At 49.1% G+C, this 25,176-nt stretch overlaps 3 protein-coding genes across 3 annotated transcripts; 1 reads left to right on the top strand and 2 right to left on the bottom strand.

Moving 5' to 3' along the window:
- The first annotated feature begins 3,249 nt into the window (after window positions 1-3,249).
- Window positions 3,250-6,637, top strand: LOC119286744 (endoglucanase 10). Its single transcript, XM_037566188.1, has 6 exons — window positions 3,250-3,820; window positions 4,260-4,567; window positions 4,695-5,156; window positions 5,370-5,505; window positions 5,589-5,761; window positions 5,858-6,637. The coding sequence occupies exons 1-6, from the start codon at window positions 3,442-3,444 to the stop codon at window positions 6,263-6,265; spliced, it is 1,866 nt and encodes a 621-aa protein (XP_037422085.1). The 5' UTR covers window positions 3,250-3,441; the 3' UTR covers window positions 6,266-6,637.
- A 217-nt stretch (window positions 6,638-6,854) lies between these two features.
- LOC119286745 (pentatricopeptide repeat-containing protein At1g77405-like) lies at window positions 6,855-8,671 on the bottom strand. Its single transcript, XM_037566189.1, has one exon. It carries the CDS (start codon window positions 8,566-8,568, stop codon window positions 7,327-7,329), a length of 1,242 nt encoding a protein of 413 aa, XP_037422086.1. The 5' UTR covers window positions 8,569-8,671; the 3' UTR covers window positions 6,855-7,326.
- A 12,633-nt stretch (window positions 8,672-21,304) lies between these two features.
- On the bottom strand, window positions 21,305-23,443 carry LOC119286746 (glycerol-3-phosphate acyltransferase RAM2-like). Its single transcript, XM_037566190.1, has 2 exons — window positions 22,060-23,443; window positions 21,305-21,958 (listed from the first exon to the last, which is right to left on the bottom strand). Exons 1-2 carry the CDS (start codon window positions 23,074-23,076, stop codon window positions 21,437-21,439), a joined length of 1,539 nt encoding a protein of 512 aa, XP_037422087.1. The 5' UTR covers window positions 23,077-23,443; the 3' UTR covers window positions 21,305-21,436.
- Between the last annotated feature and the right edge of the window lie 1,733 nt (window positions 23,444-25,176).

Raw genomic sequence — 25,176 nt, forward strand, 5'->3', positions numbered from 1 at the left:
TGAGGGCAAACCAGACCTCCCAATGGGGAGAGTCTGCTGCGTACTCGGGCATCCGCCGCTGCTCCGGTGTGAGCCGCGTCCGGCGCCTGCGCACCTTCTCGTCGTGCGCCTGCTGTGACCACAGCACCGCCGGCACCGATATCCGTTGTGGATCGAGCTATCAGTCGTGCGATAACGTCACGTAGGGGTACGACAACGGTTGCCTGAACTCCGAGTTCCACCGTGCTTGATGCACCGGAACGTGCATCCGCTGCCTTGTCGGGAGGGGGGGAGGCACGTCGGTGGCGGCGGAGGAGGAAGCGTCGGGGGTGAACTTTCCCTTGCTCTTGCCGGAGCTGCTGAATAAACACATGGCTAGGGTTTGCTTGTTGCCAACGAGGAAGCACGCGGGGGCAGCTAGATGTGGACGACAGTGGAAGTGGATGAGTCCCCCCCCCCACGCTTGAATAAACCCATGGCTAGGGTTTCATTGGTTGACGCGTAGGCCCGGTGTCGTTGGCCGCTATTAATTAATATTATCGCGTTTGGTCGTTGGTTGCCCGCCATGTGGGATTGTGCCGGACACCAAGGGAACACGCTGCGTGTCCATTTCATGTCCGTGACGACGCATTTCAAACCCAAATTTGAGCTTTAAATGGGTCGGCGCGGACATAAAACGGACACGTTTTGAATTTGAGTCCATGTTTGGGCCGGCGTTTTCGTTTGCGGTGACCAAATGAACTTGGACGGACGAAATGGGTCGCTTGGTTGGAGTTGCTTTCAATGAAGTAGAAGTTCACAGCCCTACTATTTCTGAACCCATCAAATTTGCGCAGAATCTCGGTTGTCCGCCCTCTCGCTCACGCTTCAAACGGTTCAAGACCGGAACTGATACATGCACACATACAGTTCCGGTGAACCAAAATTCGTCCAAGCGATGGGTCCTTTCTGAGAGGCGCCTGGGGTGAACCAGGTCTAGGCAGAAGCCAGCGGGTACGACGCCGCCTCGGCCAACGGTAGGCGTGGACTGTGGTTGACGAGCAGTAGGTCTGGGTCACGGCCCTTCTCCCCAACAGCAACAGGCGAATCTCTCTGGGTTTCAGTGCCCCTGCGCGCGAGACAAGGCATCTCTGATTTTCCTACCGGATTTGCCTGCCGACACTCCAGGCCGCAGCGCCTGACCAAATCCACCGCTCACTGCCTAGAGCATCTCCAATTCTTATTTTCTTTCCATTTTCTTTTAGCATCTCCCCTCTCCACCCTTCACTCCAGCCTCCAGTCTCCAGTGGAGCAACCACCTGCTCTTTTCGGACCTTCCATAAATAAAATCCCAACTACTTTTCTCTCCCCAACGAAAAAAAAAATACTATACCGAATCCTACTGCGATTTTTAGCCTATCCATTCACCAACGTACGCCTTCAGAAAACAAAGACCAAAAGAAAACAAAGATCTCATTCCGGCGATGAGAAAAAGCCGGCTCCTTGGCGCCGGTTCCAGCGGATTCCTTTTTCGAAAGGAAATAGTAGTACTATAGCAAGTAGCAACGCACATGACCCTGATCTGACCGGCCGGCGTGAGGACACGAGTCGTCTTTGGCAAGCGTCCGTCCGCCCAAGGGATCCCCACCGACAGCTCGCCCAGATCTCGATTTCTTTATCTCATCGCCTCGCCTCGCCCCCAGCAAATTATTTTGTTACGTGTACTACGTATACTACAAGCTGCTGGTAGTACATTACTATAAAATAATATTTTCTTTGCTGCTGCTGCTGCTGCTTAGTCCCCGTCCTGCCACTGCCAAGAGGAGCCTGAGTAATCAGCCCAGCTTGTGAAGAGAGTGACCCCTCACCAGTTAAGGTGTGCAGTGCGGTGCACACATCAAGGCGTTCATTCAATTGCGTCTTACTTCCACAACCATTGCTCTTCCCAATTTCTGTATGTACTTGTGCGATTTTCATGCCAGAAACTAACAACAACAAAACGACTACAATACTATACTTGCGGTGTACCATCCTTGTACGTGAAGAGGCAGTAATGCACGGCGGCAATGGCAAGAGATGCACGCACCAGCAATTAGTGGCTTGTCAGTACTACTGATGCATATTGAAGTAGCCGCAGCTAGCCTGGCAGCACTGGGTTTTGTTTTTGTTTAGAGCAAGCTAGCTAGCCATGTCAGGCGTCGCCGTACTGTTTGTCGCAAAAATTTAATTTATATATATCAGGCTATCGTGGCACCAACAACATTCCCAACCCCTACTGCTTTGTCGGCCTCACTAGCTAGCTCCTAATCAAATCCTGTTTGATAATATTGCTGGTGTGGTTAGATTTGGGTGGATGGCTAGCGTAGCTAGCCAGGAATCATCATCCCATTATAATACATGCTACAAGGATCTTGCAGGTGACGCATGTCCTGGGACGCAGTGGATAGAGTTTTTAAAGCACGGTCGGTAGTATACTTCGGAGAAAAAATAGAGAAAAACGGCGTACATTCAGAGCAACGGGCATCTACTATATGCTAGACGTACGTGGTCGTACCTTTCCCCGTCCCCGCCACATGCGGCATGGCCGTCTTCTTCCCCTCCACTTCAAGTATCCAACCAACCCTCTCCCCCACGTAGCTACTACTCCCAAACTATTATCCATTCCACAGAGGCAGGCACGCAGAATGGAAAAAAAGGGAGAAACTCAAAGAAAGACGCATGCCCAAACACAGGCAGGAGCACCCGAATCGCATGGCTTTGCTTCAAGCTTGGAGCAACGGCAACCGCTCACTTCTGCAAAGCTAGCCAAGCAAAGCAACGGAGGAGGAGGAGGCAAAAGTTAGCTAGCCTGGCTAGGAGAACTGTCGCCCTCTTTGCATTATTGGCACCTGCGCAGTAAAATCTCTCTCGCTACGTACGTGGACGCAGTTCGAGAAGCCATCCATCTAGAGACGACCGTGCCTGGTGCGCCCCAGATGGCTGGCGATCCCAGATCTACTGCACCAAAAGTTAATGCTCGCCGGCCGGCCGGACAGTAACAAAATGAGGAGGCGCACGAGCCCAGCTGCAGCCGAGCCCCACGGGGTGCAGGGTACAGGGTACAGAGGCGAGTGAAGTGGAGTGGCCACCACACACGGCCTCCACTGTAAGCGGCGCACCTAGAACCAGAGCCGGAGCCAACCCATCCGATAGCGGCAACGAGACCAAACCGAAAAGACGGGCCAAGGGGGCGACGAAAGCTACGCCCCAACCACCACCCCGACCCCTCCCTCCGTTTCACTTCATCATAACATAGCGCCGTGCCATCGCTCACCACCGCCCCGGACGGACATCATTCATTCATTCGCAGTACCACCACCACCTTCGTCTCCCCCCTCTCCACCCACACTCCCTCCAATTGAGAAACAGCCCCGTCGTCCTCCTCCGGCCATTGCCGTCGCGAACTAGGCAGCAAGGAGGCGGCCGGCGAAAGGCGGCGGCAGGATGTTCGGGCGGGACCCGTGGGGCGGGACGCTGGAGATCTCGAACGCGGACTCGGCGACGGACGACGACCGGAGCCGGGACCTGGACCGGGGCGCCATGATGCGGCACCAGCTGGACGAGACGCAGCAGAGCTGGCTGCTGGCCGGCCCGGGCGACCAGGCCGGGAAGAAGAAGAAGAAGTACGTGGACATCGGCTGCATGGTCATCGACCGCAAGATCTTCATGTGGACCATCGGCCTCATCCTCGGCGTCGGCCTCTTCGTCGGCTTCGTCATGATGATCGTCAAGCTCGTCCCGCACAAGAAGCCGCCGCCGCCGCCCCCCGACCAGTACACCCTCGCGCTCCACAAGGCGCTCATGTTCTTCAACGCCCAGCGATGTGAGTTTTCCCAGCTGCTTCTTCTTCTTCTTCCTTTTTTCACCTGCATCTTTTTTACTACCTTTGCTTCGATTTCCACCTCTTGTTCGTCCCTTCCCTCTCCCTGCACTGCACCGGCCCGAGAACAGATCCGCTTTTGCGTGGTGCCAACGGGGGGGCATGCAAACAATTCTAGTTATTGTAGCTCTTTGTCCTCCTATCGCCTCCTCGCCACCTCATCATGTCCTCCTACATTTAGCATGTCTGGGATGGTGAGATCTGGCTGAGTTACTACGTATGCCCATATTTTACCGGAAGAAACTTCACCTTGGGAAAAGTAACTATTGTCTCCATACGTATCTGAAAAAGTATAGGCAAAAGGAACTATCTATTCATACGAGAGCAAAAATGGAGCGCACCTTCTGAGTTCTGACGTTATGTCGTGGTCTGAAATTGTCAGCTGGTCATCTGCCCAAGCACAACGGCGTGAGCTGGAGGGGCAACTCCGGCATGAAGGACGGCCTCTCGGACAGCACCGTCAAGAAGAGCTTGGTCGGAGGCTTCTACGACGCAGGCGACGCCATCAAGTTCAATTACCCCATGGCCTGGTCCATGACCATGCTCAGCTGGACGGTCATCGAGTACAGGGCCAAGTACGAGGCCATCGGCGAGCTCGACCATGTCAAGGAGATCATCAAGTGGGGCACCGACTACATGCTCAAGACCTTCAACTCGTCCGCCGACACCATCGACCGGATCGTCGCCCAGGTTCGTAGAGGCTGATCATCTCGGTTGCGCCGATTTGCTTTGTCGTGTGTCCGGGAAATTGGGCACCAGATCTGCTCAATTGAGTAAAGTTTCAGCTCACTGATGTCATATGAACTTCTTGTTGCAGGTCGGCGTGGGTGACACCTCCAAAGGCCCCATGCCGAACGACCACTACTGCTGGATGAGACCAGAGGACATTGATTACAAGAGGCCTGTCATCGAGTGCCACTCTTGCTCGGATCTTGCCGCTGAAATGGCTGCCGCCCTTGCCGCAGCTTCCATAGTGTTCAAGGACAGCAAGACGTACTCTGACAAGCTCGTCCACGGTGCCAAGGCGCTGTACAAGTTCGGTAGGCTGCAGCGCGGCCGATACAGCCCCAATGGCTCTGATCAGTCGCTGTTCTACAATTCCACCAGCTACTGGGATGAGTTTGTGTGGGGCGGTGCGTGGATGTACTTCGCCACGGGGAACACATCATACCTCACCATCGCCACAGCTCCAGGGATGGCGAAGCACGCGGGAGCGTTCTGGATTGGTAGCCCAAACTATGGAGTGTTTACCTGGGATGACAAGCTTCCAGGATCTCAGGTTAGCATACTTCATACCTATGTTCAGTTAACTGGATGTGTTAGAAATACTTAGCATTTAGCACCAAAGGAATAACAAACAAGCAATATGACAGCATCTAAATGAGAAGAGAAAGAACATTAATGCTTTAAAAGGAATCAGAATATTAGTAGAAAATGATGATCAATGTTAATGAAGAATGATCCGACATTAAACACTTTCTACATTATGCAGGTTCTTCTCAGCAGGTTGCGGCTCTTCCTAAGTCCAGGGTATCCTTATGAAGAAATATTAAGGACATTCCACAACCAAACTGACAATGTCATGTGCTCCTATTTACCAGTATTCAATTCATTCAACTTCACTAAAGGTTGGTAATGCCCTTCTTTGTTTTCCACTGCCTCTCTAAATCCACTTCCACACTGGAAAGATAAGTAACCGAATGTTTTGCAGGAGGATTGATACAACTCAACCATGGAGGGCCTCAACCACTTCAGTACGTCGTCAATGCAGCATTCCTTGCCTCTTTGTATGCTGATTACCTGGACACTGCAGATACACCAGGGTGGTATTGTGGACCTAATTTCTATACCACAGATGTCCTCCGCAAGTTTGCAAAGTCACAGGTAGAGTTTTGTACTCAATACTACTGGACTAAAATAATGTATAATGTACGTTAGCAGGCATCAGTCAATTGACACTCAAAACCCTTCAATTTGCAGCTTGATTATATTCTAGGCAAGAACCCACAAAAGATGAGCTACGTCGTTGGTTTTGGAAAGAAGTACCCCAAGCGCGTTCATCACAGAGGGGCATCAATCCCTCATAACGGTGTCAAGTACGGATGCAAAGGAGGTTTTAAATGGAGGGAGTCTAAGAAAGCAAACCCTAATATCCTCGTCGGAGCAATGGTTGCTGGCCCTGACAAGCATGATGGCTTCAAAGATATCCGCACAAATTACAATTACACAGAGCCTACTCTTGCAGCAAATGCTGGCCTGGTTGCAGCATTGATTTCTCTAGCTGACATCGATACTGGAAGATACTCAATTGATAAGAACACCATCTTCTCAGCAGTTCCCCCAATGTTCCCGACACCCCCACCACCGCCATCAGCTTGGAAACCGTGAAGAGTCAGATCCCTGAACATTTCATAAGCATCAAATGGAGGGAGCAACAGATGGTTGTTTGGTATATACAGCGAAGGCCACGAACAGAAAGCAGACAACATAAGCTTACAGAGTTTCTACTTCTGTATCGGTATGACGGATCAGTATAAATCATCTGTCAGCCATGAACTGGAAGTTGTGTGCAATTTGTGAAACTAAATTTTGGGTCCTTGTTGTTATCCATATTCCGAGTTCGTGTGTGAAGTTCTTTTTGTAGAAATGCTACCTTAGTAAGTCATTTTGTTTTATAGGAGTGACTTATTCGTCACAGTAAAGAATGTGTGACCTTTATACAGCTTGTTTTGACTTGTTTGACATGCATTATACACTTCATGCGTGTGTTCACCAAATTACATTATATAGCAACGGAGAATGCAGTGACTTCTAATATAGATGCAATCCCAATGATGCCATTGCCAAAAATTACAAAGCATTAATGTAATTATGAACAGAAAACACACAATTTCACAAACAATTTACTGGCAATTCTGGTAAACTGAACATGTGTAGGCCTGGGTGAGAAAAACAAATTCCTTGTGATGAATGTATATAAAAGAAAATGCGAAATAAAATTTATGATGGTCATGCTGCAAACTACATGATCCCAGAAATGTACAGTAACAAAGGTTTTACCACTTGTAAACAACAACAGGCCAGGCTTGTTGGCTGTTGCACAGCAATTATTCCCGCATCAATTATGATTGTGAGGAGAATCTCACACAACATTTACCTTCTGCACAAATCCACTTCATCTTTGCCTCAGAACAATCCTGTGAGTTCTCATTGGTGGTGTTTTGGGCTTCAATCTCATTTTCATCAAGTGATTTTCCCCTGGGATCATCATCTACTCTCAAAGGCAATGCTCTTTCAACAAAGCTTTCTACCCAGGGCACTCCCGATCACAGTCTTCAACAGCTTACACATGCATTAGCATGCCCCTTGGAATTCTCAATCAAGAAGCTTCTGTGTGCAGGATGAACCTCTCCTATGTTAAGTTTGCACAACCTCAATGTTGATCCTGATTATCTTGTCACTGGCCGCATTATGGGTTTCATACGCAGTACATGCTGAAACCTTTCCTTGATGCCATCCTCAATGGAGTGACACAGCTCTGCTGGCAAGGCCTCCTCATCGGCCTTTTCAGTTGCATCCTTCACAAGCTTGTAGGTGTGTTCCCTTGGCAGGTGCCCGCTTTCCGCCATCTCGATCATGAACCGCCTTGCATCCCCGATCCGCCCACTCTCGTATAGCGAATGTATAAGAGGTGTGTACGTGCTTGATGTCGCCATCCCATGCCCCCTCGCCACCATTTCCCTCATCCACTCAACGGCCTTGTCAACCTTATTCACCGCACTGTAATACCTCACAAACGAGTTATATGTCACCCGGTTTGGCAAGCACCCCTTCTTCACCATTTCATCGAACACCTCGTGCGCACGCTCCACGCGGTACGTCTTGCAGAGGCCATTGATATAGCAGTTGTAGGTCACGACGTCCGGCTCCAGCCCCTTCTCCCCCATCCTCCGGAACAGCCTCCCGGCCTCGTAGATCCTTCTCCTGGCGGCCTTCCGGCACCCGGTCCCCGCCCCGATCCGGCAGTACCAGGAAATGAGCACGGTGTAGGTGTAGGAGTCAGGCCTGCAGCGCGCGCCGGGGCGCTCCATCTGGTCGAGCAGGAACCTGGCCTCCTTGAACCGGCCGTTCCGGCACAGCGCGGCGAGCAGCGTGTTGTGGCACTGCGCGTCCGGGGAGCACCGGAGCTGGCGCGCGCGGTGGAAGGCGGCGAGGGCCTGCCGCGGGAGGCCCTCCTCGCCGAGCGCGCGGATGACGTCGGTGAGCGCGGCGGTGGAGACGAGCGGGGCGTGCTCGCGGAGGAGGCCGAAGAGCGCGGGGAGCGCGCGGGCGCGGGCGAGGGAGAGCGCGGCGGCGCGGAGCGGGGCCTCGGTGAGCGGGACGGCGCGCGGGTTGGCAGCGTCGGAGTGGGACCAGTTGAGGAAGGCGAGGGTGAGCGCGGCGGCGACCCGGCGGTGGTAGGAGGAGGACGGGGCGGGGAAGGGCCGCTGCGGGCAGAGGCGGCCCGCGGAGCGCGGGAGGATGAGGCGCGGGATGGCGGCGAGCGAGGCGGCGATGGAGGACGGGGAGAAGCCGCGGAAGGTGGGGGACGGGCGGAGCGCGGCGTCGAAGCGGCGGCGCTGGAGGAGGGCCACCAGGAGCTGCGGCACCAGGCGGGACGGCGACGGGGACGGGGCAGTGGAGGAGGACATTTGGTTGCGGTTTTGGAGCCTGGGCTTTGGACTACGGCAGAGGGGTTGGTTTAACCGGGAGAGGCCTCCCCGCTGCAATTTGCAACTGGGCCTGGAAAATAGTTCTTCGGAAATGATAAAAATCTGACTTCGGATTTTTCGAGCATGGCAAATCAAACGTTTTTTATGACAAATTATATTGTCCTGAGGATGTCATGCTTGCTAGTAATAAAAATTGTCATCCTTACAACAACACATTTATTATGCTTGCTAAGAAAATTGTCATCCACGACAACGTAATTTGTCTACCCGCAAAAAAAAGACAACGTAATTTGTTGTTTCGGATGTTCGGTTTGTCATGCTCAAAAAGTTGATGTTCTTTGAGCTCCGCCTTCTCTTTTGTTGTTCGGAAATGGACTTTGGGTCTTTGCAAACACAATATTTTTTTTTTGGATTTTTCTATGTTGCAACATGCATTTGTTGTTCACAATAGCTATATGTAAGTTGGGAGGAGGAACGGTTGGAGAAGGATAGAGTTGGAGGAAGAAGAAAGATGAACAGACGTTGGATCTTAATCTAATGGCTTAGAAAATCGATTTACTTAAAATAATTTATCAGACCACTTACCTATAGTCACTCCCTTTGTTGGTAGTTGAAAGTTGACCCCTCAAAAATTGTTGCTGGGACTTGGAACTTGATTGTTGGCGCGGGTAACAGAAGTTAAAGTCTTGATTTTGCGTGGCTAAAGGTTTATTGACGTTAGCAATTTTGAAGTGACTAGCCTACATACAAGACTAGTTTAAGATAATGTTTTGAATCGATTAGTACTCACTATGTTACAATTTACATTGCGGAGTTGTTTTTAAGACTTTTTTATATAACATTGTGTGTTATAAGATTGAGGCACTTGGAGTCAACGTATTCAAGAGCATTCATAACCAATGGGTCAAATACCAAGAAGCTGAGTATTTGACATAAAAACATCGTAATCAACTTTGCAGAAAACCACATATCTATCGTATTTATTTTTTTATTTGCAAGAATCATTTTCTTACAGTAATAGAACTTTATTGACCACAAGATCAAGAGATCATTTACAAGGCAAGATGAAATAAATGGATGATAGTGTCCCAAAAGGAGAAAGATATAGAGTTAAATGCAGATTTAGTTAGGCAATTCGCCACTTCATTAGCTTCTCTATAACAATGTTGATAATCAACATGGCCACACTCACTTGCTAGTTGATTTGCATTCTATGATCGCAACAACATTAGGATCGAAGTAATCTTCCTCTTTTCGCAATGTTTCAACGGCAAAACAAGCAACCAGACTCAAGAAGCACCTAGTTGCAGTCAATATTCGCAGCCAAATAGATACCATTTCGATTAGCAATTATTTCAGCAGAATCCGCACTAGTCACATGGGGTATGAACCAGGTCGCCGCCGCAAGGAAATTACCATGATCATTCCTCTTGATTGCAAGGGTTGTGACGTCCCCGATTCAATCGTACACTAATTATACACGCAAATGTGTACGATCAAGATCAGGGATTCACGGGAAGATATCACAACACAACTCTACAAATAAAATAAGTCATACAAGCATCATATTACAAGCCAGGGGCCTCGAGGGCTCGAATACAAGAGCTCGATCATAGACGAGTCAGCGGAAGCAACAATATCTGAGTACAGACATAAGTTAAACAAGTGTGCCTTAAGAAGGCTAGCACAAACTGGGATACAGATCGAAAGAGGCGTATGCCTCCTGCCTGGGATCCTCCTAAACTACTCCTGGTCGCCGTCCGCGGGCTGCACGTAGTAATAGGCACCTCCGGTGTAGTAGGAGTCGTCGTCAACGGTGGCGTCTGGCTCCTGGACTCCAGCATCTGGTTGCGACAACCAGAAAGAAAGGAAAGGGGAAAAGGGGGGAAGAAAGCAACCGTGAGTACTCATCCAAAGTACTCGCAAGCAAGGAGCTACACTACATATGCATGGATATATGTGTAAAGGGCCATATCATTGGACTGAACTGCAGAATGCCAGAATAAGAGGGGGATAACTAATCCTATCGAAGACTACGCTTCTGGCAGCCTCCGTCTTGCAGCATGTAGAAGAGAGTAGAATGAAGTCCTCCAAGTAGCATCGCATAGCATAAACCTACCCGACAATCCTCTCCTCATTGCCCTGTTAGAGAGCGATTACCGGGTTATATCTGGCACTTGGAAGGGTGTGTTTTATTAAGTATCTGGTTCTAGTTGTCATAAGGTCAAGGTACAACTCCAAGTCGTCCTGTTACCGAAGATCACGGCTATTCGAATAGATTAACTTTCTTGCAGGGGTGCACCACATAACCCAACACGCTCGATCCCATTTGGCCGGACACATTTTTCTGGGTCATGCCCGGCCTCGGAAGATCAACACGTCGCAGCCCTACCTAGGCACAACAGAGAGGTCAGCACGCCGGTCTAAATCCTATGGCGCAGGGGTCTGGGCCCATCGCCCATTGCACACCTGCACGTTGCGAACGCGGCCGGTGAGCAGACCTAGCAACCTCCATTACAAAGGAAGTTGCGTTACGCGGTCCAACCCGGCGCGCGCCGCTCAGTCGCTGACGTCACGAAGGCTTCGGCTGATACCACGACGTCGAGTGCCCATAACTGTCCCCGCGTAGATGGTTAGTGCGTATAGGCCAGTAGCCAGACTCAGATCAAATACCAAAAACTCGTTAAGCGTGTTATTTTGAAATAACCGCGAACGTCGACCAGGGCCAGGCCCACCTCTCTCCTAAGTGGTCTCAACCTGCCCTGTCGCTTCGCCACAAAGATCCACACAGAGGGCCGTTGGGACAAAGGTCCTTTCAGCCCCCAATCCGTGAATCACTCGCGGGTGCTCCACAAGCCGACCCGTCTTTAGTCACCACGTGTATCATGTATAAAGTATACAGTATATACCCGTGATCACCTCCCGAGTGATCACGGCCCGATAGTATAGCACAGCAGATGGACAGGAATGTAGGGCCACTGATGGAAAACTAGCATCCTATACTAAGCATTAGGATTGCAGGTAAAGGTAACAATAGTAGTAGCAAGGACGGGCTATGCATCAGGATAGGATTAACGGAAAGCAGTGACATGCTACACTACTCTAATGCAAGCAGTATAGAGGAGAGTAGGCGATATCTGGTGATCAAGGGGGGGCTTGCCTGGTTGCTCTGGCAAGGAGGGGTCGTCGTCGACGTAGTCGATCACAAGGGCAGCATCGGTCTTGGGGTCTATCGGAGAGAAAAGGGGGAAGAAACAGTAAATATAAAGCAAACATAGCACCACAAAGCATAACATGGCAATAAGATGTGCCGGGTGTGACCTAACGCGGTAGGAGGTGATACCGGCGAAGGGGGGAAACATCCGGAAAAGTATCCCCGGTGTTTCGCGTTCTCGGACAGATGAACCGGAGGGAAAAAGTTGCGTGTTCGCTATGCAAGGGATGTGTGGCGGACGAATGGGCTGCGTATCCGGGTTTGTCTCGTCGTTCTGAGCAACTTTCATGTACAAAGTTTTTTCATCCGGGACTACGGTTTATTTCATAATGATTTTTCAAAGCTTAATTGAATTCTTGGGATTATTATATTTAGCTTAAACCGAACTGACTAAGTTAAATTTGACTAGTCAAAGGGCAGGTGTGGCCCACATGTCATAGACTATTTACCTAAACAATTAAACAAATCTAACTTATTTAAAAGGGTCTACATGTCATCTACTACTCCCTCCGTAAACTAATATAAGAGCGTTTAGATCACTACCTAAACGCTCTTATATTAGTTTACAGAGGGAGTACTAGACTAACTTAACACTAATTAAAACCTAGTAGTACTAATTTAAGCTAGGGCCGGCCACTAATGGGCATAGCCCAACCGGCCACACGCATGATGCACACATACACACACAGGAGCACACGGTCATGGCCAACTGTACGCACACTATGCAGAACACACTCACCCACACATAGCTCTGTTTTCTGCTAACTAAAGATAGCATTTTGTGATTTTCATCGAATTTAATCTATGCACTAAAAGGATTTGGTCCAATGGAAACATTTGAGCATTGTCAAGTGTACTACCCGCACATATTTATTTTAACTATGTTAGGCTTGATCTAGTTGCTGTTTTGAGGTTGTTTAGAGGGCCAGTCAGCATAATAGATGCAAAGCGGGCTACTGCTACAGTAACTGAACGTTACTGTAGCAGAGGAGCAGCAGCGGGCAGAGAAGCAGCAGCAGTGCAGCGGCGCGGCGATGCTGGAGGTGGGCGTGGCCGGGCGTGGGCTCGACCACCCACTCAATGCACACACACACTGCACGCACGCACTCACCACACACACAGCACGCCCGCACGCACACGGGGGCGCACCGCGCGAGCGGCAGAGGCGGCGCGCGGGCAGAGCAGCCAGGGGGGCGCACAGGCGAGCGCGGCGCTACGGGGCCCTACGTGCGTGCTGAGCACGACTGCGAGCTCGGACGAGCGCATCGGCGAGCGTGGCCACGACGAGGAGCTCGACGGCGGCGCTGTGTTCGGACACCGTAGAAGCGGCGAGCTACGGGCGCAGCAATTTAAAGGAGGAAAAGGAAGAGGTGACGGAGCTCACCGAGCGGCTCAAGGTGGCCCGTGTAAGATTAGTAGCAGCAGAGTCGCCGGAGACGGAGGACGATCGCCGGCGGCCGAAGCAAAGGGAACGGCTCGATCCGCGGCGTAGCAGAGCTCTCCTGCTCGCGCTCGTGGTTGAGGACGATGTAGTCGATACCGGTGGAGACTATGGACAGGACGGCGAAGCGATGCGATGGCTGTGGCCGCGTGGACGACGGAGAACGGCGGCGACCGCGTCGGTCTCCTCACCAGAACGAAGGAGAGGGAGAGGAGAGAGGTGGATCTGGGGGAGGAGAGGCGCAAGTGGGGGGTGGGAAGGCGTCCCGAGGCGCGCTCGTGGCGGCCTTATCCCCTCCGCGGCGCGCTGTAGCGACGGAGCCGGCGAGGTGGTCCGGCGGGAACGGGCGCCCGGCTCGGGTCGGGGGAACAGGGGGATGAGAGAGTTGACCGGGGGGAGTGGGCCACTAGGCCGGCTCGGGTGGGCCGAGGCCTAGAGGGCAGGAGGCTTTCTTTCCCCTTTTCTTTTTCTTTTAGAACTTTTCTAATTTCATTTAACAGCAGCCTTTTGCATTTTCTTTTGCACTAATTATCTTTTGCAAAAATGTGCCACTGGTGAAAAAAAATACTAGGGGCAGTGGTGCACTGCCACCATAAGCTTGGGATTTATTTGAATCCATTTGGAATTTTCATAAATGGAGTGGCATTTTAAAATGCTAGAATTGCACTGGATTAATTGCTACTGCTCATTTTAGCAACATAGTGATGTTCCTTTTCTTAACATCAAATTGTTTTGGAATATCTTCTAAATAATGAACATTTTTCCCGCAACTTTTTTTACAACTTCAAATTTCACTTTGAATTAGAATAGAATTCAGAGAAGGGATTTGAGTTAAGATATTACCCCTAACATGATTAAGCTTTGTAAATCAAGATGACTAGGCACTGATCATAAGGGATTACTGTAGTGTGATGCTGGGGATGTTACAAGGGTAGATCTCTCACAAGATTGCACCGATTCTCCTATCACCAATTGTCTTTGTTGCCACCAGGTGAACCACGCTACAACAGATGCAAGCTCCGATGATTGGCTGCCTCCAGTCATAGTCTACAACTTAGACACTTTGCAAAAAGCACTTTGAAGAGTGAGCGCTCATTGACACTCTTAATCTCAGGGAGTCCAACTTTTAAGGTATGTAGCACATGGTAACCATTGGCAGCTGTAAAATGGTTGCCATGTGCATTTTTTCCTCTCTCTCTCTCTCTCTCTCCGATTCTGGGTTGCTGTGTGCAAAGCTTCACTGTCACCACTGCCTAGTTCCTACTCCATGCCCAACGCTAGGTAGCTCAGATTTTGGCCGGAGGTAGCAACTCGATGGGACGACACACACCTCATGACACTATAATAGATTGATTTTTTATGATTGGGAATATCATACAAATAGCGTATAACTAGGTTGTCATGTCCATGACATGTCGCTAAACAATGCCAAAGCTCTTATACCAATTGGAAGGATCGACAGGTTGACTAGAGGGGGGTGAATACGAACTATAAATCTTCAGCTTAACATCAATTTTTTTGGTCAATTCGGATAAAGTAAATTCTCTAGATATGCAACTAGGTAAGAACAACCTATATGGCAAGCAAGCTCAATGCAAAGTATGCCAGGCAACAATCTAATTAGCCATCCAAGAAGCATACAAAAGCAAGTACCATGCGAGAAATGATTAATCACAAGTGAGTCGAGGATGAGAAATTTATCCCCAAGTTCATACTCTTTGGGATGTGTTAATCTCCATTGGAGTTGTGCCGAAGCCAAAGCTCCGGAACACCAACAAGTGGCTCACAATATTCTCACTCCAAGTCACCCAATGCATGAGCCTCAATCACTCGGAGTTGGTCTTGAAGGCGACCACGACACCTTTACAAACTTCTCAAAGTACACCACAAGCAAGGAAGCTTTCAAGGATGACCTATACTACCTAGAAGCCCAAGCTCCAAGAGTGACAAGTGTTGATGAAGAAATTGAGCGGGTAGCACGAATCGATTTTAGTGAAAGTGCGGATTGGGTCTTGCCTTTCTATCCCCGAAGAATAAAATAGTTTGAGCGGGATTTCTGCCTTGCGGTTCCATTGTTGCCTTCACCCGTCAGAGTTGCAGCCTAACTGGTGCTCCAGCAGCACGCACACTCTCCGCGAGTTATCTCTCCTGCCCGCTGCCGGTGGTCCAGTCTCGGAGCTAGCTAGGGCATGGCCGCCAGTCACTACCACTGGCTCGCTGGTGGTCTCGAGTCAAACATAGCCGGACAGGCAAGCCAGCTCGCAGCGATCATGTCGTGTTTTCCTTCACGAGCCGTGCAAACCTGTTTATGGCCCTTGAAGATAATTTTCTTGTTTATGATAATGGAGGGAACTAAGTAGACGGCGAGACCTCCTATTCAGCGCCTTGTGCGCCAGTTGGTAGCTTAGCACTCACTCGCTAGGACCTACCAAATAAGCGGGTTGCCCTTTGCTTGACTGGTTGACTTTGGGGGAAAACATTGAATTTGACCTTTTTTCAAATTAAAAAAGCACCTAAATTGGAAAATGAATCATGGATTGAAAAAAGTTCACAAAATTTAAAAAGTTTATGGGTTATAAGAAAAAGTTAATGAATGTGAAAAAAGTTTGCAAAATTTTAAAAAGATCACAAATTTGAAAAACTTCATTTATTTGATAAAATTTTGCAGATTTGAGAAAGTTCATGCATTTTTAAAATAAGAGTAAACAAATAATAAAAAGTTCAAAAAATGAATTCTAAAAAAGTTCGTGAATTTTAAAATTGTTCACAAAAAATCAAAAAATAATATATGGAAAAAACCGGAAAGGAAAACAAAATAAAATAAAACCCTGTAGAGAAAATCCAGCAAAAAAACATATAAAAAACCTGAACCGGAAGCATCCAGTAGCTTCCTAAAACCAAAGCTAGCTGGAGGGTTTAATGGGCGTGTGTGTGCGTTGTGTCCGCCTAAGGAAGAAAACCGCGCTCAAGGCGGCTAATAGGAAGCACGGTAAATGTATTAGGCCTTTGAAGCTAGAAAACGGCCTAGCTGGCCCACTTAGTAATTCTCTCGTATTTTTCTTCCACAGAGTGTTTCCGGGACTTCCTATTCCGCGCCTTCAACGCCGTCTAACCCAACTGCTCGCTGCAGCGCCCTGGTGGGCTGGCTCACGAACGCGCAACGCCAGCGGAAAAATCCTAACAAATATTGTCACGCCGAGGATTCAAAGTCACACCCTTGCTTTCCTACACCCGCTCGGCTAACCACTAAGGCTAGCAGGTACCCCCTCCGTTTCAAAATAGATAACCCAACTTTATACTAAAGCTAGTACAAAGTTGAGCTATCTATTTTAGAACGAAGAGAGTACTAGTTATCCATAGTACCTCGAAAAGAGCTAAGGACAATAGTAGCTGCGCTATTCCAAACAATGGAAGTTCAGAGATTAAAAAAATGTTCACGAATATATTTTTTTGAAAAGAAAAGGCTCACGTATTCAAAAAAGTTCACAGATAATGAAAAAGTTCACTAATTTAAGAACAACGTTCACGGAATTTTAAAAAGATCACTAATTTAAGAAAAAATCACGAGTTTGAATTTTTTTACGGATTCAGAAAAGTTCATGAAATACAAAAAAAGTTCAAGAAAATTGAAAAAAGTTCACTAATTTGAGAAAAAGTTCATCAATTTATAAAATACTCCGTCCATCCCAAAAAAATTGTCCCCCAAATAGATGTATCTAGCATCAAGTTAGTGCTAGATACATCCATATGAGGAACAACCTTGGGACACGTTTTTTCAGACGGAGGGAGTAGTTCATCAAATTCGAAAAATGTCCGTTGATTTTGAATAAAAATCCAATTTGAAAACGCTCATCAAATTTTTTTTAAAAAACTTCATCAAATTAAAAAAAAATCATCTATTTTGAGAAAAGGTTAACGAATTTAAAATAACTGCGCATTAAAGAAAACAAAATGATGAGAAAAAAGAAAAGAACCGAACTGAGAAATCAAATAAAAGAAAGAAAATTACATTAATGTGGCGATGGCTTGGTGTTTTGAATGTCCGGTTCGACACCGAACGCCCTCACTTTTTTGACGTAAAACAGGAAAAAACTGGAATGGGCCCGGCCAGCTTTGAGTGCTTCAGACGCCCATTTACAAAATGAACTGTAACGGACGCCTGAAGCGCCAAATAGGATGCAAAATGCACTGTAACGGTGTCTGAAGCGTCAAATAGGATGTGCCAGTGTTTCCAGCTCCTCAAAAAATGAGTGTTTGTTCCGTACTTCTTCGACAATTTTGATGGCATTGGTAGCTCGTCGGAGTTCATGTGTGTGTCCGCATCGAGCCCGGGCACTTGCCCAAGGTGCATGCACGATAAAATTGCCTCTCGCGAAAAGTACGAGGACGTGACTATCACATTTTTGGTATTTTTAAGTGTCGTATTACGAAAAAGACAACGCCCGCACCTTTTTTGGCGCTTGTAAAACAGAAAAAAAAACTGGAACGAGCCGGGCTAGCTTGGAGTGTTTCAGGCGACCATTTGCAAAATGGATTGTAACAGGCGCCTGAAGCGCCAAATAGGATGCGCCAATGTTTCCAGCCCCTAAAAAAAATGAGTGTTCGTTCCGTACTACATCGACGATTTTGATGGCATTTGTAGCTCGTCGGAGTTCATGTGTGTGGCCGCATCGAGCCCAGACACTTGCCCAAGATGCATGTACGATAAAATTGCCTCTGGTGGAAAGTACGAGGATTTACAATTATATTTTTGGTATTTGTAAATCCTCATCGGCCAAAGACATCGAATTTGAGGCCCAAGGTGCACGGGGTTGACCCCGGCCAACGCTCCACAACAATATGTGCTCTGCCGCCTGCTGCAGTGGTTTCTCGGCTCACAAAATAGTGATGTGATGGTGCTCCGACGACTGTTCAGTCTGTGGTGTTTGTCTCCTACTCCTCCGGCGACGTTGTTGCTGGTGAACGATGGCAGGCAAACATTTGGTTCTGCAATCAACCCCCTCAAGGATCAATTTGTAAATTTCTTTTATGTGGGTGTTTTTTGCTGATGTGCTGTGACGGTTGTCCTTTCTGGAATTGTCTAGTGTGAACTACGTGTGTTGTAAATTTCAATATTATATTATAAACACGTGGTTTTCTTTAGAAAAAAAGGATAAATGCTAAGCTCCTTCGCTAAATTTCGTCTGGCCTTTTCGTTGGGAAGGCCGGGGCAGTATACTAGTAGTAACTGGTAGTGTTCCATTCAGTTTTCTTTCCAGCTCTCGGGACACACTAATAGGATGGACCTAATAGTAATACTCCCTTCATTTTTATTTATTCCGCATTAGATTTGACTAAAGTCAAATTATGTCTAATTAAGTTTATAGAAAAGAATAAAACCCTTTCCCATAACTTATCTATATGATGTGGAAGTACATTTAATAATTGAATCTAATGCTATTGATTTGTTATTGTATATGTTCATATTTTTATCGATAAACTTAGTCAAAGTTTATGAAGTTTGACTTTGACCAAAGCTACTATTTGAAGTAAATAAAAACGGAGGGGATAACTGACTAGCTATTTGTACATACGGAAATTCACAAGGACATGCAGGTACGTGGGCATGCACCTGCACGGAGGACGTACTACGCGAGTGAGGCTGTGTGTTGTAATTGCCGCTGGCTACGAGCCTAGGAGGCTAGGACTTGGCTTCAGTGAGTAACAATAACAGTAATAATAACATTGACTAAAGCCGTGTTTGCTGGCTACAACGGAGAATCGCCTGCACAAGCCGTGCCAACTAACCCGGTGCACTAATTTAGTTCCCCCACCAAATGTAGCCTGTCTCTTTCATTGCTGCTTCTTTGCCGCTGGCCGGTACTACAAAACCTACACCCTAAGGCTAAACGCTAAGCCACTTAACTAAATTTTGCATGACATTTTGTCTGAATTTTGTCTAAGGGTCAAAAAAAGTTGTCTGACTTTTTCAGTGGGAAGGCCGGGGCAGTACACTAGTAGTTACTGGTCGTGTTTCTTTCAGTTCTCTTTCCAGCTCTCATACCACACTGATAGGATGGAGGCATGGAGCTAATCCTAACTGGCTAGCTATATATAGATATACTTGTTACTGGCAACAAGCCGAATGTGAGGGTTGTATCATGAAGCAATGTGCTAAAAAACCGGTGCCAACCTAAGCTCTTTTTTTTCAGCCGCGGTGCCAACCTAAGCTAGTCCAGGTGCTAGCTTAGTCTAACCATCGTAGGAGGGTGTCCAAGCTAGAAATCTTATGGCACCGATGCCACGGTTGGGACCGAGACCAAGCAAACACTCCTATATGAGACGCAATGTGAATAAAATTCTCCCTTTGATCCATATTAATTGACGCTGGTTTAGTATAAAGTTGCATTAAGTTTGTTTGTATTAAACCAGCGCCGATTACTATGGATTGAACAGACTAATATTTTTTGTCCGAGCAAGGAGAAGAGACAAAGGAGAGATCGCGCTAAATTGTTTGAACCAGGGTTGTGAACGAGCCAAGTTTGAGTGAATCCTTTCAGATTTGACTAGGGCTTGGTAGAAGCTTGAGTCGAGCTTGAGCAAGTCCGAGCTAGACTTCGAGCTCGATGATATGCTCGAGCTCGGCGAGAAAGAAGCTTGTGAAGGCTAGACAAGTTTTAAGTTTTGGTTCATGAAACTTATGATTTTGTCGGTCGCAACTTCTGAAACTTATGATTTTGTCGGTCGCTCGTACCAAGTTTCACGATTGAAACTTAAAACTTGCGATTTTGTCGGTTGCAGCTTCTTGAACTTACGATTTTTCTGATCGCTTGTACAAAGTTTCAGAGTCGAAACTAAAAACTTATGATTTTGTCGGTAGCTCGTACCAAGTTTCAGGGTTGAAACTTAAAACTTACGATTTTGTCGGTCGCAGCTTCTGAAACTTATGATTTTTATGATCGCTTGTACAAAGTTTCAGAGTTGAAACTTAAAACTTATGATTTTGTTGGTCGTAGGTTATGAAACATACTATTTTATGCCCGCTCGTACCAAGTTTCACAAGTTGGAAGTGAACAAAAGTTTTAAAACTCATCGAAGCGTTTTCAGAATAGCCATTGTCAGCAGAAACACCAATATAAAAAAACTTAGTTTTGACTTTTAGTTTAAAAATATAGTATGAAAGATTAAAAATCAAAAGCCAAAAGAAAAAGGGGTTGCCACAAAATAATACTATTGCACTTCGCACCAGGTCCTTGATAAACAATACAATAACTGTGCAACTTATTTCCGTAGAATATCTGTAGTTTTCTTACCGAAACATTGCTATTCCTTCGTGAAAATGAAAATCTTTCCTTGATTAATTTTAATATCGAATCTATAGCTTCCCTCAAATATATATATATATATATATATATATATATATATATATATATATATATATATATATATATATATATATATATATATATATATATATATATCAAATCTATAGCTTATCACTGCTTATTACTCCCACATGACCGTGTAGTACCATCAACACAATCCAATGCTCAACATCCACCCATCGACCACATGAAGGTGCCTCTACTTGATTGCGACGACTCGGCATTAAAAATGGGATGCAAGTGTAAGATTCGCCTTGGCAGAGCTACATTCCAGCAGGACGAACAGAGCGTAGCCTGATACTCCATAGCACTATACCAGGCACAAGAAGGAGCACGAAACGTGATTCAAATAGGGTGTGGCGTCATTAGCGACATGGGCGTACAGGGAATGTCATTACGTCACGTTTGTTTTTGGCACTGCTGCTTTGCATTTTACTACTAGACTAGACAATGACCGCATACATTGTCGAGCATCTCAGTTTCCTCTCCGTACATGTTTCGACGGACGGATGGATGGATGGATGGATGCAAAGCTCTTTCATCAGCCATTGCAGGTCGAATTCATTGCAGTTGCACGCCGTACATGCAAAGCCATTCCATCAACCATTAGATGCAGAATGGATGGACGCGATAGTTGGTGATGTCCAGCTGGGTGCGTGTACAACAATTGCTCTTGTTTTGATCCAGCAGCCCGCATTAGAATATGTATATCAGATCAATAGCACAAAGGCATTGCGTTTGTCCCCTATTACTATTACAGTTACAGTGCACCTTTTAATAATTGATAGTAATTTTGTTTTTAGGCTTGAGAAAAAAGTTTGATAATAATTAGGAGCCCATGAACTTCTTCTTGTTGTCGATGTTTGGCTTGGAGACGACGGAGCCGTCGTTGCCGGCGAGCGCCTTGTACTTGTCCTTCCTGGTGAAGCTGGTGCACTCGTAGGAGAGCGTGGAGGCGATGAGCCTCTGGATGTAGTTGGCCACCTCGTGGCTGGTCTTGCCGCCCTTGCAGGTGAGCTCGTGCGGCAGCTTGTTGAGGAAGGTGACCACGTAGCCCGGGCTCGGGTTCATGAAGAAGTAGAAGGGGTCGAGCCCCTTCCACCCCCGCGCCGTGGTGCCGTGGAACATGCTCATCTGGTTCTCCATGGCCACCGGCACGATCTCGTCGGTGAGCTCCGCGAAGAGCGCGGAGAAGCGCAGCAGGAAGGGCTCCCGGCACGTGGTGCCCTCCGGGCAGATCACCAGGTCCCCCTCCTTGAGCAGGCGCCGGATCATGGCCGCGTCCGCCGCCCGGTCGCGCGTCAGCCGCACCGTGCGGATCGGCGACAGCATCTCCGACAGCCGCGACACCTATAAAACATCCCGTTGCCTATCTATCAGCGCGTGACCTGTGAAGAGTACGCTAGCTCTGTGTCGTAGCTGCTGTGCTGTGCAGAGTTTGCAGTACGTACCGAGTAGGTGACGGCGGTGATGGGGCGGCCGAGGGCGGTGGAGAGGAAGATGGGGTCGAGGAGGGTGCGGTGGGAGCAGATGAAGAGCACGCCGGTCTGGCCGGTCTCGAGGCTGGCCGGCGGCGGCGGGCTGCCCTTGACGGTGACGCGGACCCCCAGCGCGGTGAAGGCGTGGTACACCATGCGCATGGGCAGGAGGGAGCCGGCGGCGATGCGGAGGCAGGAGAGCAGGAAGCCGATGGGGATCCAGAGCAAGGTGAGCAGCGCGAGCGCGGGCGACGGCTTCTGCACGATGCGGCCGTCGTGGAAGATGACGGGCTTGGGCAGGTCCTCCCTGGGCACGGGCTTGAGCCTGGGCGTCGGGGGCACCACGTACCCCTCCTTGCAGAGGCGCATGAAGGGGTAGTCGGTCTTCCTGTCGCCGAGGCCGAGCTCCGGCGCGGCGTCGCCGAAGGCCCGGCGGAGCGCGGCGGCCTTGTTGTGGCCGACGAGGACGCCGGGGGAGCGGACGAGGCCGGTGGCCCGGCCGCGGCAGACGAGGAGCTCGGTGCCGAGCACGAGGTGGGCGCCGACGTAGTCCTTGAGGAAGGCCTCGACCATGATCCGGGGGTTGGCGGTGAGCACGCAGCGGCGGCCGCAGGCGGAGAAGACGCGCCACGACTCCGGGTGGAGGTCGGAGCAGTAGAACTTGGGCAGCACGGCGCGGGCCACGGCCTCGACGTCGTCCACCTTGGCGCCGGCCATGGAGGCGAAGATGAGCACCTGGATCCCCGCGGACTCGGACACGAGGTAGTAGAGCAGGCCCGCGAGCGGCGCCAGCAGGAGCAGCGCCAGGAGGCGGAGCACGCCCCCGGTCTCGAAGGCCATGTGCGCGAAGTAGGGGAAGGAGCTCCGGCCGCACAGCAGCGTGCCGTCCAGGTCGGCCACCACCGTGTCCCCGCCCCGGCCCGCCGACGCGCACTTGTCCACCGTCGGGAACGGCGACGCCGTCATCGTCGTCGTGGTCGTGCCCGCCATCGCCTCCACCCGATCTCTCGCGGAACACAAGCTACAATGTACGCTCGCGCGGACCGAACCGTGCCTTGCTGTGTCTTCTTCTAAGTGTAGAGCTCTGCACGCGAGTTTTGCACTTTTCCGTGGCCGCTTATATACAGGATCGGAACCGGGGCGAGCACGAACACAAAAGACCAAAAACTCGTGCGTGCGTATAGAAGAAATCGCGGAGAGAAGATTACAAGGAGGAGGAGCACAAGTACATTCGGTACGTCGTCGTTAGGTGTTGTAAACTTGGCAATGCTCCAAGAACCGGGCTCTTCGGATGCGCCGATGCGGCCTTGTTTTACATGGCCCCGGGGCTTTGGCGGTGCCGCCAGTAAAGCGAAGCGGGCGAAAACAATTCGGGGTAGTGAGTTCTCCTCGTTGTTCTCTTTTGATTGAGAGTCGATGGAGCTCTTGTTCTCTCGAGCGGACGAAGGCGACAGGTAGCTTATTTTAGGAATCGTAGGACACGATACGAAAGCGCCATTGAGAGCCCGGGCCACAGGTTGTTGGTGCAAAGCTTGCGAGGTTGGGCCTCCTGGTCGATCCTACTCCTGTCTCGGTCGATATTCGAGGCGTATTATTGTGGAGAGAAGGGAAAACAGCGTGTGCGCGCCCCCACATCGGCGCGCCTCTTGGGCGCGGGAGGCGGGCATTGATGGGCACATAATTGTTCCGTTTTTAGGGAGTGGGCGCAGGATTGTGGCGGTGCAGCTAGCGTAACCTCTTGTGCATGGTCTTGTCGCGTTGACGCGTACCAAATGGAGTCAGGCTCCTGCAGGCTGCGGCGCTTCAGAACGGAACATGGCTTGGCTTGGCTCGGCACACGCGGCGCGGCTCTCGGGCACGGCCTGGCACACGCGGCGCTGCTCTTCTTTGCGCCGGTGTCATGCTACTACCAGAAATGCTTTGTTCTTCGGAAGGGAACCGGGAAACGCGTGTACCCAACAGTCATGCACAGTTGATTGATGGGAGGGAGCAGGCACTTTTTGCGCTCTTCGGTTTCGGTGAGTGGTAAATGTGAACTTTTTTCTCATCGGCACCACGCGGCGGAGCTTCCACGCGTACGGGAAGCGAACTGGTTTGGCGTAAGATGGTCTGTCCATGGACAGTGTGTGCAGCAGACCACTGCGCAGACGTGGGATGGCAAGGCGTTCAGTTTACTCCTCCCAGGTCTACGTCAACGGTCAGGCTACGGACTTCAAGTTCATCGCTTACTTTTTTTAAGGTAAATGTCGCCGCTTTTATTTAACTTAAAACAAGACCGCGTCCAGAATGCAATCTGGGGGTGATGATCCAAGCCATACCTTATAAAGTTCTTCACCTACACCTATCTTAGCTAATTTATGCGCAGCAACATTTGCAGAACGCCTCACCCAGTGAAACTCTAAAATCGTCAAAAGACCGAAGCATGGTCTTGATCTCCTCCACCCATGAGCCTGTCGCTGCCAAGATCCTTTCCGGACCGTTGATCATCTGCACTAGAGCCTGGCTGTCCAGCCCCAGTTGAATTATCTAAACATTGACCTCCGCAGCCACCAAAAGGGCTCTCTTACATGCCTTGATCTCCGCAGCCTCTGCCTCCATAACATGAGGGAAGAAGTGGCACGCTCCTGCAAGAAAAGTACCATTATGATCCCGAAGCACCACGCCTCCTTCGCTCTTGCCTCCAAACTTGGATGTGGCACCGTCAGTGTTGGCCTTGATCCAACCTTCCTCCGGCGCTATCCATCTCTGCCGAACAACAACTTTGGTCTCCTGATCCGGCTTCTCGTGAACCTCCCGCCATTCTCTCATGAAAGAGCATACCCTCTCTATTATTTCATGTGGTTCATCAATCCTCTTGCCATTCTTTGTTTCGTTTCGTGCCAGCCATAGGGCATAAACCGCATGGATCATCGCCTGCCGCTCATCTTCATGAGCTTCAGCAAACCACCCGAGCAGCCAATTCGCTAGCTTGCTCTGGGAGCATGTGAAACTCGGTGGGGCTGCCACCATTACTCCCTTTTCTGAACGCAACTGGTTCCAAAACTAGACCGAATGTTGGCAAATCCAAAATCTATGCATGATAGTCTCCTC

The sequence above is a fragment of the Triticum dicoccoides genome, chromosome 4A (genome assembly GCF_002162155.2).
Source record: "Triticum dicoccoides isolate Atlit2015 ecotype Zavitan chromosome 4A, WEW_v2.0, whole genome shotgun sequence".
Taxonomy (NCBI): Eukaryota; Viridiplantae; Streptophyta; class Magnoliopsida; order Poales; family Poaceae; genus Triticum; species Triticum dicoccoides.

Bases quoted from the DNA above. Each gene is read 5' to 3' on its own strand.
- LOC119286744 (XM_037566188.1), top strand. From the start codon at position 3,442: ATGTTCGGGCGGGACCCGTGGGGCGGGACGCTGGAGATCTCGAACGCG. The intron at 4,568-4,694 runs GTTCGTAGAGGC...TTCTTGTTGCAG, and splicing joins TCGACCGGATCGTCGCCCAG to GTCGGCGTGGGTGACACCTC. The intron at 5,506-5,588 runs GTTGGTAATGCC...AATGTTTTGCAG, and splicing joins TTCATTCAACTTCACTAAAG to GAGGATTGATACAACTCAAC.
- LOC119286745 (XM_037566189.1), bottom strand. From the start codon at position 8,568: ATGTCCTCCTCCACTGCCCCGTCCCCGTCGCCGTCCCGCCTGGTGCCG.
- LOC119286746 (XM_037566190.1), bottom strand. From the start codon at position 23,076: ATGGCGGGCACGACCACGACGACGATGACGGCGTCGCCGTTCCCGACG. The intron at 21,959-22,059 runs GTACGTACTGCA...GATGTTTTATAG, and splicing joins TCACCGCCGTCACCTACTCG to GTGTCGCGGCTGTCGGAGAT.